The following is a 14,381-nucleotide window of genomic DNA, read 5'->3' on the forward strand; positions in this document are numbered from 1 at the left end:
CTTTAACTGACAATAGCGCAGTCATGCAACATTGTACCCAAATAAAATGTATGTATTTTTTTCCCACAAATAGAGCTTTCTTTTGGTGGTTTTTGATCACCTATGTTTTTTTTTTTTTTTAAACAAAAAAGACTGACAATTTTGAAAAAAATAAAAACAATATTTTTTACTTTCTGCTATAAAACATATCCCATATAATAAATAAATAAATAAATAAAATGTCTTCATGAATTTAGGCCAGTATGTATTCTGCTACATATTTTTGCCAAAAGAAAATCCCAATAAATAAAGTAAATCATACAGCGGAACTAAACCCATCAATTTAACAGTTTCAGAAAAGTTACATTCCTGGAATGCTGGGATTGCTAACTGTCACATTTACTTGTGTCCTCAACCAAACTTTCAAACCATCCAATGGCTGGTGTCATAACTGATCATGTGCGCAGCACAATGGCATTTGCAGATCAACCAGAAGCAGCTTCCTCGGCTCTAAAAGATAGGAGGGATTACTTCTGCTTTAAGGTTGTCAGCAGATCGGCCTCTACAAATTTGTATGTGCCTAAAAGTGCCTAAAAATGAAAAGCAACTGAGCATGTGTGGAGCAGGGACAAACAGAGTGTTACTGGATTTTAAACAGTATAGGCACTTATTTTTTATGTTTTACATAGCTATACCTGCAAAAGGGGCCAACCTGAAGTGATCTATCAGAATCTAATTTTCTGACTAAAGTTCCACTTTAACTGCAGTGGAGCAATGTAGCTGTCCGGGGATTTAAAATCCTTGCTCTTCTTGCCATTCTTTCTACAGGGCTTCTAGGACAGATATCTGTGCTGGTGCTGACCAATCAGAACAGCTCAACAGCTCCACTAATCAGGCCCCTCCTACCCCCTAAAAACTACATGGGCTACTACAGCTTTTAATATGCCACTGATCAGGCAAAAACGTTCTCAGCAAAAAATGCACATTTTCCCAAGTTTTATCCCATTAAGCAGTTGAAAGTACAGAAAAATACCTCTTAGGCTGGTCATACACGGTTACACGGTTCAAATCGCGGCCAGTTCAGCAGGAACCGGCCAAGATTAAAACCGTTAATGGGCAGGCTGAATGTACAAGTTGATCGTTCAACTTGGGTATAACCAGCCTTGCGATTATTGCTAGAGGCTGCTATAGCCGCTAGCAATAATCACTATCTTCTACTGGCGGGGAACTTAATCCCTCCCTCATTTTTTTGCTATCACCTTTCCATTCTATGCATTAAAGGTGAAAAACTTCCTGTCATGCAGTGGCTCCCCTGAGCCTCCTTTTACTCACCTGAGCCCCGTAATTCCTATGACGGGAACAAGCACACCAGCTCCGGCCGGTGTCTCGTGTCCTGATTGGATAGATTAATAGCAGCGCAGCCATTGGCTCCCACTACTGTCAATCAAATCCAATGACACGGGCGACAGGGGGTGGGGCCGAGTCCTGCTGTCTGTGTCAATAGATGCAGCAGCAGGACTTGGAAGCGTGCCCGCATGGGTGTCCCGAGGGAGAGCGATTCTCTGACGGGGCATTCAAGAAGAGGAGGAGCCACCGATGCTGCTGAGGGACCCCAGAAGAGGAGGATTGGGGCCACTCTGTGCAAAACCAACTGCACAGTGGAGGTAAGTATGACATGTTTGTTATTTAAAAAAATAAAAAACGAGGGTTTAGTAACCCTTTAATACCTATTATGCAGCAACCTTGATTAAATCCCATGCTGCCTTCTTCTGCTCTGACGTTATCGGAAGCTTGGTTGTCTCTTCTGGGTTCAGGGGCAGCCAGCCACCGATGATGTGTGCAGCTCCACCCCCTAGCCACTTTGTATCTCTGCTCCTGAAGCCTCCTGGGATATGTGACAGGAATATCCCAGGAGGCTGCAGAAGCAGAACATGTCATTACTGCCTGGGCCAGAGGATCATATTAAAAAAATGTACACAAACAAAAACAGTTTGGCATTTTTAACTTGCAGAGGGAAGGGAAGTGCAGGGAGGAAAAGAGCAATTTTAGAGTGTAGGAATATTGATGGTAAGTGTGTTTTATAAATGCAACAAATGATGCCTGAATCTTCTTCATGAATATTCACACAGGGGGTGTAGCCCGACCATACGCAAATATGTGGCCCCACTGGACTGGGCATTTTTACACGGGGCCGCATATTTGCGTCTTCCTTTGTGTTGGGAGCATGCTACACGGTCCCTAAAGATCAGTCACTGTGAAGCCCGCCCCAAGTGTTTTCTGTCTCTGTGAATGGGCAAGACAGATACATTGTATACTTCTCTTTCCTTACAGAGATAGAAAAAAAAAGTGTGTGTAGAAAAAGTTTTAAATAAATAATAATAAAAAAAAAACCTAGCGCAAGGTTTGTTCTAGGTCAGCCCCAGGGTTAGTGTTTGGGTCAAGATCAGGGTCAAGGTCAGGGTCAGTATTTTTTGGACAGGATTTTTTTTTTTTTAGTATCAGTGTGTTTTAGGCAGAATAATAAAAAGCAAAATTTGCACTATTGTTTCTGGGCTGCACTACGGGTACAAACAACACCTAACATAAACATATGTGGTATCGCTGGATCGTCAGGAGCAGAAGTTATTTTGGCTTGATCTTTGGTGGTAGGTTATGGTAGTAGCAAGAAATATACTGTTTCCTTTTTAAAGGCCAAGGAACACACCAGACAGGTCAGGGATAAAGGTGTGGAGAAGTTTAAAGCAGTGTTATAAAAAAAATCCTATACTTTGAACATCTCACAGAGCACTGTTCAATCCATCATCCGAAAATGGAAAGAGCATGGCACAACTGCAAACCTACCAAGACATGGCTGTCCACCTAAACTGACAGGTTGGGCAAGGAGAGCATTCAGCAGAGAAGCAGCCAAGAAGCCCATGGTAACTCCGGAGGAGCTGCAGAGATCCACAGTTCAGGTGGGAGAATCTGTTCAAAGGACAACTATAATGCAGCGTACACACGAACGGAATTTCTGTCGGAAAAATATTGGATGGTTTTTCCGATGGAATTCCGCTCAAGCTTGGCTTGCATACACACGGTCACCCAAAAGTTTGCTGAACTTTCGACCGTCAGGAACACGGTGATGTACAACACTACGACGAGCCGAAAAAATAAAATTCAATGCTTCTGAGCATGCGTCGAATTGTTTCCGAGCATGCGTAGGAATTTTGCACGTCAGAATTAGTACAGACGATCGGTTTTTCAGATCTTTTTCCGACCGAAAAATTGAGAACATGCTCTCAATCTTTTGCTGGCTGGAATTCCGCCAGCAAAAGTCCGATGGAGCATACACGTGGTCGCATTTTAGGACCAAAAGCTCTCATCGGACTTTTGCTGGCGGAATTTCCGCTCGTGTGTACGGGGAATTAGGCGTGCACTCCACAATTATGGAAGAGTTGCAAGAAGAAAGCCATTGTTGAAAGAAAGCCATAAGAAGTCCCTAAACATACAGCCAGAACTACAATGGAATGGTTTAGATCAAAGCATATTCATGTGTTAGAATGGCTCAGTCAAAGTCCAGACCTAAATCTAATGGAGTATCTGTGGCAAGACTTGAAAATTGCTGTTCACAAATGCTCTCCATCCAATCTGACAGAGCTTGAGCTATTTTGCAAATAAGAATGGGCAAAAAATGTCACTCTCTAGACATGCAAAGCTGGTAGAGACATCCCCAAAAAGACTTGCAGCTGTAATTGCAGAGAAAGGTGGTTCTACAAAGTATTAACTCAAGGGGGCTGAATACAAATGCATGCCACACTTTTTAGATATTTATTTGTATATTTTTATTTTGAAACCATTTATCATTTTCCTTCCACTTCACAATTATGTGCCACTTTGTGTTTGTCTATCACATAAAATCTCAATAAAATACATTTACGTTTTTGGTTGTAACATGACAAAATGTGGAAAATTTTAAGGGGTATGAATACATTTTCAGGGCACTGTAAAATACTTTGGTGTGCATGATCTGGGCACAGGTTCACTAAAAAAAAAGTCATCTTCACTTTTAGTAAAATTTTTCTTTACAACACACACCCCAGTCCCCACCCTTAGTATACCCACCCATGCAAAATACTTTCAGCCTCTGTCCAAAAAAGTTTCACTGCAAGGTCTGCTTTGCTTGTAAATAGTTCCAGTTGTATCATACATGAACTGAGCATGCCTGTTGCTTCCACAATAAATTCTTATGGATATAATCATACTCCTAGGGATGGAGGTGATCCTCATGAGTACAGTGCCATCCATAGGAACGAATAGGGTGTGTGGAGTTGGCACGACCCAGCTGTGACTATTTATTTGCAAATTTCTTTGAAGAACTGGGCCTGGATGAAGATCCGAGAGCGGTGCTGAAGGAAAGTATTTCATACTTGTGGGTAGGGGTAAGGGAGTTGTAAAGAATAGCTTCACCTAAAGACAAATAACACTGTTTTCATGATAGCTTTGGCAGTTCAGTAATTGAGTTTACTTGTTACTAGGAGTTATTCAACCACTTGAAGTCCACAGAAAAATTCTAATTTTAACCCTGTATAATGGCAAAAAAAACAAAACAGTACCCAACGTTGTCCATAGGCAACGTTAACCATGATTTACAGCTTTAGAATTTTTCCTCTCACATGATATTTATGGTGATATCTCACATGTGTGGCACAACTGCCATTTACATACATGTGTGCACCTACATGCCTGTTGTAGAGTTGCTTTAATTTTTTTAAATTTATTTTATTATAATTTAATTGTTTAACACCTTTTTTCAGTTTAGCTTTTTTTTTATTAAAAACAGTCCCCTATGTCAGTGGTCATCAACCCTGACCTCAGGGCCCACTAACAGGCCAGGTTTTATGTATTACCATGGTTAGATGCATACTAGAATACTGCAATCACTGAGCAGCAAATTATATCACCTGTGATGTATTTCAGTTATCTTGCAAACCTGGCCTGATAGTGGGCCCTGAGGACAGGGTTGTGACCACTGTGATAGTACTGTAAGGTGATGGGTTGTCTTTATGGAGGCATTAGGAGTTTATTAGACCTCTAATATCACCTTTCCCCTCCACTACACCCAATCAAGCAAAGGTCATACTTGACTAGCTGCTTCCCTGGGCCACAGGAGCTGGGGAATTACAGCTCTGAACCAGGCTCTCTATCCTAATAAAATTTACTGTAGTTCCGCTCCAAGGATATTATATATATGGGAATTATGCTACTGTATATTACTGATGTTGTCATTGGGAGGGTTTCATCCCTAAGTAGAACAATTCAAGGATAGGAGTATATATAATGGGACTATGAAAACCTCTCCAATAGACAGATATACACAAAAGTGTGTGTTGAAAAGTTTACATGTCTTTATTGCATTGGTTTAAACATTTTTATACCAATGTAATAAAGGTATGTAAACTTTTTAACACATTCTGTTGTGTATATCTGTCTATTGGAGAGGCATTCATAGTCCCATGATATATACCCCTATCCTTGAGTTACTGTAGTCCTGGGCTCACTGGAGGAATGGGAGAGCCCGGAGAAGACAGCAGGCAGTGGCCGTGAGCTTATTTTAACTTGAAGTCCAGGACATTTTTATACAGCCTATAGATGACAAGCGGTTAAATAAAGAATGCATATTTATTTATTAGTATAATATAAAATATGATACACTGTATTGAAAACTTTAATTTTACAATGCTTTCGCTGTCTGTATATCCCGATTCGAATAGGACTTGTATTCTTTTGTGGGCTTGCTTCAAATAATGATTGTGAAGAAGAGACTGCCAAACAGCAAAGTTCAAATTCAAGCTCAGGATTAAAAAAAGAAAGGTTTTTACTGGCTATAATACAGTTTGCGTTAGGCTAAATTTCAGAACACAGTGAGATACATACAATCCCACAATGGAAAGCTGTGTCTTACCTGGTATTGTTGGCCAGTACAAAGAATGAGATGGTCATAAGGCACTTTTCTGTCATTGGAAACAATCACAAACTTGGCAGCTCTGTCTATGCCAGTCATTTTACCAACCACAACATTAACCCATGATCGAAGTGACATCAGTGCGTAATCTTTATCATTATAACAGTGGCTGGGAAGAGAGAAAAGCCGTAAATGACATTTTAGCAGCTGACAGCAGGCATTAATTAGACATCTGCTGGTATAGTAGAGGGCCTCTAGTGGTTTAAGCCTGTTGTCTTCACTGAGCGTTCCAAAAGCCTATAGTAAGAGCTTGTTCATAATTCTGCTCTGTGTGGAATAACTGACAGCCATGAAATAAAACAGTCAATACCTCAAAAAAAGGCCACGTGCAGCAACTGTTCCTATTCCTACTGATTTCTGATGGCTTTCACAGAAACAGAAATCTCTTTTAGTTTTAACATTTTGATTTTGTAACACTGATTATTATAAACAAATGCCAACAAGTTACAGTATTTGTACAAACTTTGTTCTGCTGAGAAGTTAGTTTGGCCTAATCTGAATAGGTCCTCATAAATAATTTTTAGGGCTAGCATACATGGGATTTTGTGATCAGTTAAGGTCACAGTATGTACTATCTCCTGTAGCCTATATGGAGTTCCACAAATGGAGAGAGATTAGGACACGCCGGGTTTTTATTGCTGTCTCTGTCCCCGTTAGGGAGATTCACTTTCACTATTTGTCCTGGTGACCATTTTCACTGAAAGTAAAAGAAAATCCCAAATTTTTAGTGGTCACCAGAACAGGATAGGAGGGGAAATCTTCCAGTGGGGACAGTCGTTGTGGAAACCCTAGCGACAGGGGGTTTAATCCTTCCTTATTTCATCCAAAAGCAGTACTTATGTCCGCTGTACTTACCTCCCTCCAGTGATGCGAGCTCCCTCACCTGCACTTTCATCTTTCCCTGGTCCTTTTCTGGGTTCAGCGTCTTTGGCCATCCAGATGAGAAAACTCCCATACATACAGTATCTCACAAAAGTTAGAACACCCTTCACATTTTTATAAATATTTTATTATATCTTTTCATGTGACAACACTGAAGAAATTACACTTTGCTACAATGTAAAGTAGTGAGTGTACAGCTTGTATAACAGTGTAAATTTGCTGTCCCCTCAAAATAACTCAACACATAGCCATTAATGTCTAATCTGCTGGCAACAAAATTGAGTACACCCCTAAGTGAAAATGTCCAAATTGAGCCCAAAGTGTCAATATTTTGTGTGGCCACCATTATTTTCAAGCACTGCCTTAACCCTCTTGGGCATGGAGTTCAGCAGAGCTTAACAGGCTTCCACTGGAATCCTCCTCCACGACGACATCACAGAGCTGGTGGATTTAGAGACCTTGCGCATCTCCACCTTCCGTTTGAGGATGCCCCACAGATGCTCAATATGGTTTAGGTCTGGATACATGCTTGGCCAGTCCATCACCTTTACCCTCAGCTTCTTTAGCAAGGCAGTTGTCTTGGAGGTGTGTTTGGGGTCGTTATGTTGGAATATTGCCCTGCAGCCCAGTCTCCAAAGGGAGGGGGATCATGCTCTGCTTCAGTATGTTACAGTACATGTTGGCATTCATGGTTCCCTCAATGAACTGTAGCTCCCCAGTGCCGGCAGCACTCATGCAGCCCCAGACCATGACACTCCCACCACCATGCTTGACTCAGGCAAGACACACTTGTCTTTGTACTCCTCACCTGGTTGCCGCCACACACGCTTGACACCACGTGAACCAAATAAGTTTATCTTGGTCTCATCAGACCACAGGACATGGTTCCAGTAACCCATGTCTTTAGTCTGCTTGTCTTCAGCAAACTGTTTGCGGTCTTACTTGTGCATCCTCTTTAGAATAGGCTTCCTTCTGGGACAACCATGCAGACCAATTTGATGCAGTGTGCAGAGTATGGTCTGAACACTAACAGGCTGATCCCCCACCCCTTCAACCTCTGCAGCAATGCTGGCAGCGCTCATACGTCTATTTCCCAAAGATAACTCTGGATATGACGCTAAGCATGTGCACTCAACTTCTTTGGTCAATCATGGCGAGGCCTGTTCTGAGTGGAACCTGTCCTGTTAAACCGCTGTATGGTCTTGGCCACCGTGCTGCAGCTCAGTTTCGGGGTCTTGGCAATCTTCTTATAGCCTAGGCCATCTTTATGTAGAGCAACAATTCTTTTTTTCAGATCCTCAGAGAGTTCTTTGCCATGAGGTGCCATGTTGAACTTCCAGTAACCAGTACGAGGGAGTGAGAGCGATAACACCAAATTATCATACCTGCTCCCCATTTGCATCTGAGACCTTGTAACACTAATGAGTCACATGATGCTGGGAGGGAAAATGGCTAATTGGGCCCAATTTGGAAGTTTTCACTTAGGGGTGTACTCATTTTTGTTGCCAGCGGTTTAGACGTTAATTGCTGTGTGTTGAGTTATTTTGAGGGGACAGCAAATTTACACTGTTATACAAGCTGTACACCCACTACTTTACATTGTAGCAAAGTGTAATTTCTTCAGTGTTGTCACATGAAAAGATATAATAAAATATTTACAAAAATGTGAGGGGTGTACTCACTTTTGTGAGATACTGCATGTACGGAAGTTCATCTCAGCACCAAGACATGAATAGTGGTCAGCAGAGATCCTAGTCCAAATCCACCTGAACTCTCTTGCCAGGAAGCTGTCACTGCACACTACCAATCATAAGTGGCCAGGGCATTTCCCACCCTACATATACACACACCCCTTTTGTATGTTCAGCTGTGGGGTTGGCAATGCCTCGACTGCTTACAATTGGCAGTGTGCAGTGACAGCTTCCTGGTTCCTGGTGGGATAGCTGAGGTAGATTTGGACTGGGATGCAAACAAGCCATCCTAGTAGTCAGTGACCTGAGTCTGTAGCTTTCCTCCAACTGTCTCTGCCTGCTACATTTTGCCACACATACCAATTTGCCAATGGAATTAGAAATGTTCATACAAGAAAAAAAGAGTAAAGATTTACTTCAACTGGTTAATTACATGAAAAGGACATTCTTGTTTATTTACAGTGCCTTGAAAAAGTATGCACACCCGTTGAAATTTTCCACATTTTGTCATGTTACAACCAGAAATGTAAATGTATTTTATTGGGATTTTATGTGAAAATGATAAATGTTTTTCAAAATATTTTACAAATAAATATCTGAAAAGTGAGGCGTCCATTTATATTCAGCCCCCCTGAGCCAATGCTTTGTAGAACCACCTTTTGCTTCACTTACAGCTGCAAGTCTGTCTTTTTGGGTTTGTCTCTACCAGCTTTGCACATCTAGAGTGACATTTTTGCCCATTATTCTTTGCAAAATAGCTCAAGCTCTGTCGGATTGGATGGAGAGCATCTGTGAACAGCAATTTTCAAGTCTTGTCATAGATTCTCAATTGGATTTAGGTCTGGACTTTAACTAGGCCATTCTAACACATAAATATGTTTTGATCTAAACCATTCCATTGTTGCTTTGCCTGTATGTTTAGGGACTTCTTATGGCTTTCTTTCAACAATGGCTTTCTTCTTGCAACCCTTCCATAAAGGCCAAATTTGTGGAGTGCATAACTAATAGTTGTCCTGTGGACAGATTCTCCCACCTGAGCTGTAGATCTCTGCAGCTCCTCCATAGTTACCATGGGCCTCTAGGCTGATTTCCTGATTAATGCTCTCCTTGCCCAACCTGTCAGTTTAGGTGGACGGCCATGTCTTGGTAGGTTTGCAGTTCTGCTATACTCTTTCCATTTTTGGATGATGGATTTAACAGTGCTCTGTGAGATGTTCAAAGCTTAGGTTATTTTTTTATAACCTAAGTCTGCTTTAAAGTTCTCTACACCTTTATCCCTGACCTGTCTGGTGTGTTCTTTGGCCTTTATGAAATTGTTTGTTCACTAAGGTTTTCTAACAAACCTCTGAAGGCTTCACAGAACAGCTGTATTTATACTGAAATTAAATTACACACAGGTGGACTCTATTTACTAATAAGGTGACTTCTGAAGGCAATCAGTTCCACTAGATATTAGTTAGGGGTATCAGAGTAAAGGGCGCTGAATACAAATGCACGCCACGCTTTTCAGATATTTATTTTCTAAAAAAAATTGAAAACCATTTATAATTTTCCTGCCACGTCACAATTATGTGCCACTTTATGTTCATCTATCACATACAATCCCAATAAAATACATTTATGTTTTTGATTGTAACATGACAAAATGTGGAAAATTTCAAGGGGTATGAATACTTTTTAGAAGTACCGTAGCTGCACATGATTGGTTAACTGATGGGAATCTTCCCTCTTTTTTGTATGAACATTCTCAACTCCTTTACTAAATTCACTTGTATATGACCATTAAAGTATCAGCACATAAGTATTTGGTATTGTACACATTAAATTAGGGACTGGCCAGAGAGGGATCACTTTGGCACAGCCGACCAGCTTGAATATGTATTGCAATGTATGCAATACAAGAATCCCTGGATTTTACACAAAACCACACTTTGCTGGTTTATTTTAACATTGAGAGACAGAATAACAGCAAAGAAATCCAGAAAAAAGCATTTCAAACAAGTTATGAATTGATTTGCATTTTAATGAATGAAATAAATATTTGACCCCTTCGTAAAACATGCAAATGCTCTCCAAGTCATTAAGGTTTTGAGGCTGACGTTTCGTAACTCGAACGTTCAGCTCCCTCCACATATTTTCTATGGGATTAAGGTCTGGAGACTGGCAAGGCCACTCCAGGACTTTAACGTGCTGCTTCTTGAGCCACTCCTTTGTTGCCGTGTGCCATGTGCTTTGGGTCATTGTTATGCGGGAATACCCACCCATGACCCATTTTCAATGCCCTGGCTGAGGGAAGGAGGTTCTCACCCAAGATTTGACGGTTCATGGCCTTGTCCATCGTCCCTTCGATGCGGTGAAGTTGTCCTGTCCCCATAGCAGAAAAACACCCCTAAAGCATAATGTTTCCACCTCCATGTTTGACATTGGGGATGGTGTTCTTGGGGACATACAGGTAACAATCTGAGCTAATCTCAGTTTGTTACCTGTATAGAAGACACCTGGGAGCCAGAAATCTTGCTGACTGATAGGGGATCAAATACTTATTTCACTTATTAAAATGCAAATATGGTACATTTGTAACTTTTTTGAGATGCGTTTTTCTGGATATTTGTTGTTATTCTGTCTCTAACTGTTAAAGTAAACCTACCATTAAAATTATAGACTGATCATTTGTCACTGGGCAAACTTACAAAATCAGCAGGGGATCAAATACTTTTTCCCTCATTGTACACTGTATATATATATATATATATATAAAATATGTAAATATGTAAGCTGTTTGGGTTTGAGCACAGACACCTCTCTATTTGTAATGAGTCCCTGGTCTACTTACAGTAATTTCATACCTACCTGCTGGATAAAAATGCTGTGTTCATACAAGTAGCAGAGAGGTTGTTTCCAGGAAGGCCATGGGTTGAAACAAGAGTGATATTGTTGAACTTGAGATGTGGGCTAAAAAAAAAACAAAAGAAAAACATGCAATTAATCAACTAATACCATTAAAAAATGTAAACCTGCAACAAACCTAAGCAATTCAAACTGAGTATATGATGAAAAAAAAAAAAATCAGTAAATAGAGGTCACCTTCAGTGCAAATTGCATATCAAAATGATCAGAAAATTCAAATATATGGGCGGCTGAAGTTATATTCTTATTCTATATTCTTAAAGTTTAATGAGGCTCAGAGAAGGGACAGGGATAAGTTTTTATTTTACATGAAAAGTCAATATTTGCATATAACTCCAGTTACTTTTAGATCTACTGATCATTTTGACACACAGTTTTCACTGAAGACAATCTTTGCTTATGCATTTATTCAGGCCCAGATTGAATTAGCCGTTATTGTAACAGTTCTATAATCATTACCAATAATCACTATACATTATTTGGTAACATTATTGTTTCATATACAGTACTGTGCAAAAGTCTTATGCCGCGTACACCCGGTCGGACTTTCTGACAGGAAAAGTCAGACGGAATCTTTTCATCGGACATTCCGATTGTGTGTGGGCCTCATCGGACTCTTTTTTTGAAAATTCTGACGGACCTAGAAATAGAACATGTTTTAAATCTTTCCGACGGAATTAATTCCTATCGGGAAAACCGCTCGTCTGTATGCTGTTCCGACGGACCAAAAACGACGCATGCTCTGAAGCAAGTACGAGACGTAAGCTATTGGCTACTGGCTATTGAACGTCCTTTTTCTAGTCCCGTCGTATGTCACCACGTTCTGGACGGTCAGACTTTGGTCGGACTTTGGTTTGACCGTGTGTAGGCAAGACCGCATGAATGGAATTCCATCGGAGTTCCATCGGAGCAACCTTCGGAGTTTAGTCCGCCAGTAAAACCGGTCGTGTGTACGCGGCATGAGGCAGGAGTGGAAAAAATGCTATAAATTAAGAATGCTTTCAGAAATAGAAGTGTTAATAGTTTATTTTTATCAAATAACAAAATGAAAAGAAAATTAAATTTGGTCTGTCCACATTTTGCAAAACAGGATCAATTCTGCAGTTCTTCTGCTGCTATTTTTCTGCACCCCAGTTCCCATGTTTTCGTGCATAGGACATAGAAACAAGGCTAAGCGACTCAACTATGCACGAAAACATAGGAACTGGGGTGCAGAAAAATGGCAGCAGGTGCTCTGGACTGATGAGTCAACATTTAAAATATTTGGCTGTAGCAGGAGGCAGTTTGTTCACGAAGGACTAGATAGCTGTGCAATAATGAGTGTCTGCAGGCAACAGTGCAGCATGGTGGATGTTCCTTGCAAGTTTTGGGCTACATTTCTGCAAATGGATTTGGTCAGGATCAATGGTGTCCTCAATGCTGAGAAATACACTCAGATACTTATCCATTGAGCCATACCAAGAAGGAGATGTGTGATTGACAATGACCCCAGACATGCAGCCAATGTCATTAACCACTTCAGCCCCGGAAGATTTGGCTGCTCAATGACCAGGCCATTTTTTGCAGTACGGCACTCTGCGTCGATTTAACTGACAATTTCGCGGTCGTGCGATGTTGTACCCAAACAAATTTGATGTTCTTTTTTTTCTCACAAATAGAGCTTTTTTTTGGTGGCATTTGATCATCTCTGCGTTTTTTATTTTTTGCGTTATAAACAAAAAAAGAGTGACAATATGTTTGCTATAATAAATATCCCCAATTTTTTTAAAAAAAGCATATTTTTTCCTTCGTTTTGGCCGATATGTATTCTTGTACATATTTCTGGTAATAAAAATCACAATAAGCGTATATTGATTGGTTTGCGCAAAAATGAAAGCGTCTACAAAATAGGGGATAGATTTATGGCATTTTTATTATTATTATTTTTTTTACAAGTAATGGCGGCGATCTGCGATTTTTATCGGGACTGCGATATTGCGGCGGACAAATTCAGCACTTTTGACACATTTTTGGGGCCATTCACAATTATACAGAGATTAGTGCTATAAAAATGCACTGATTACTGTATAAATGTCACTGGCAGGGAAGGGGTTAACACAAGGGGCAATCAAGGGGTTAACTGTGTTCCCTAGGTGTGTTCTAACTGTAGGGAGGATGGGACTGTCTAGGAGGAGAAAGAGATCGGTGTTCATACTTAGTATGAACACACAATCTCTCTCTACTCCCCTGAAAGAACCCGGGATTTGTGTGTTTACACACACAGATCCCGGTTCTCGCTCTGTCACGTGCGATTGCGGGTGCCTGGCGGTCATTTTTTGTAAATATTTTATTATATCTTTTCATGTGGCCACACTGAAGAAATTACACTTTGCTACAATGTAAAGTAGTGAGTGTACAACTTGTATAACAGTATACGTTTGCCGTCCCCTCAAAATAACTCAACACACAGCCATTAATGTCTAAACCGCAGGCAACAAAAGTGAGTACACCCCTAGGTGAAAATGTTCAAACTGGGCCCAATTAGCAATTTTCACACCCAGTGTCATGTGACTAGTTAGTGTTACAAGGTCTCAGGTGTGAATGGGGAGCAGGTGTGGTAAATTTGGTATTATCGCTCTCTCTCTCTCATACTGTTTACTGGAAGTTCACATGGCACCTCATGGCAAAGAACTCTCTGAAGATTTGAAATACTTGATTTGATTGTAGCCGTATTAGTGCAATTGTGACAGAGAAAATTGAGTACTGTCCGTGATACTTTTTTTTATTTGTACTAACATACAATTTTTCAGGACAAGCTTTTGGGGATAAATATCTCAGAACACTGGCAGACTCCTTCCATAAGAAAGGTTACAAAGACAAAACCATCAACAACAGCATAAACACAGCCTTGAAAACCCGAAGAGAAAATCTCCTCCAATACA

General features: G+C 40.5%; 1 protein-coding gene across 2 annotated transcripts in view; it reads right to left on the reverse strand.

Moving 5' to 3' along the window:
- The window catches only part of CFAP61 (cilia and flagella associated protein 61), a 494,837-nt gene that overhangs the window by 185,085 nt on the left and 295,371 nt on the right, over positions 1–14,381 (reverse strand). For both annotated transcript variants that reach the window (XM_073628153.1, XM_073628152.1), the window contains exons 19-20: positions 11,404–11,505; positions 5,921–6,089 (exon numbers count right to left, since the gene is read on the reverse strand). In XM_073628153.1, the coding sequence (XP_073484254.1) occupies positions 5,921–6,089; positions 11,404–11,505 (271 nt within the window). The remainder of the gene's footprint in view (positions 1–5,920; positions 6,090–11,403; positions 11,506–14,381) is intronic.

Source organism: Aquarana catesbeiana, linkage group LG04 (assembly GCF_042186555.1).
Source record: "Aquarana catesbeiana isolate 2022-GZ linkage group LG04, ASM4218655v1, whole genome shotgun sequence".
Lineage (NCBI taxonomy): Eukaryota > Metazoa > Chordata > Amphibia > Anura > Ranidae > Aquarana > Aquarana catesbeiana.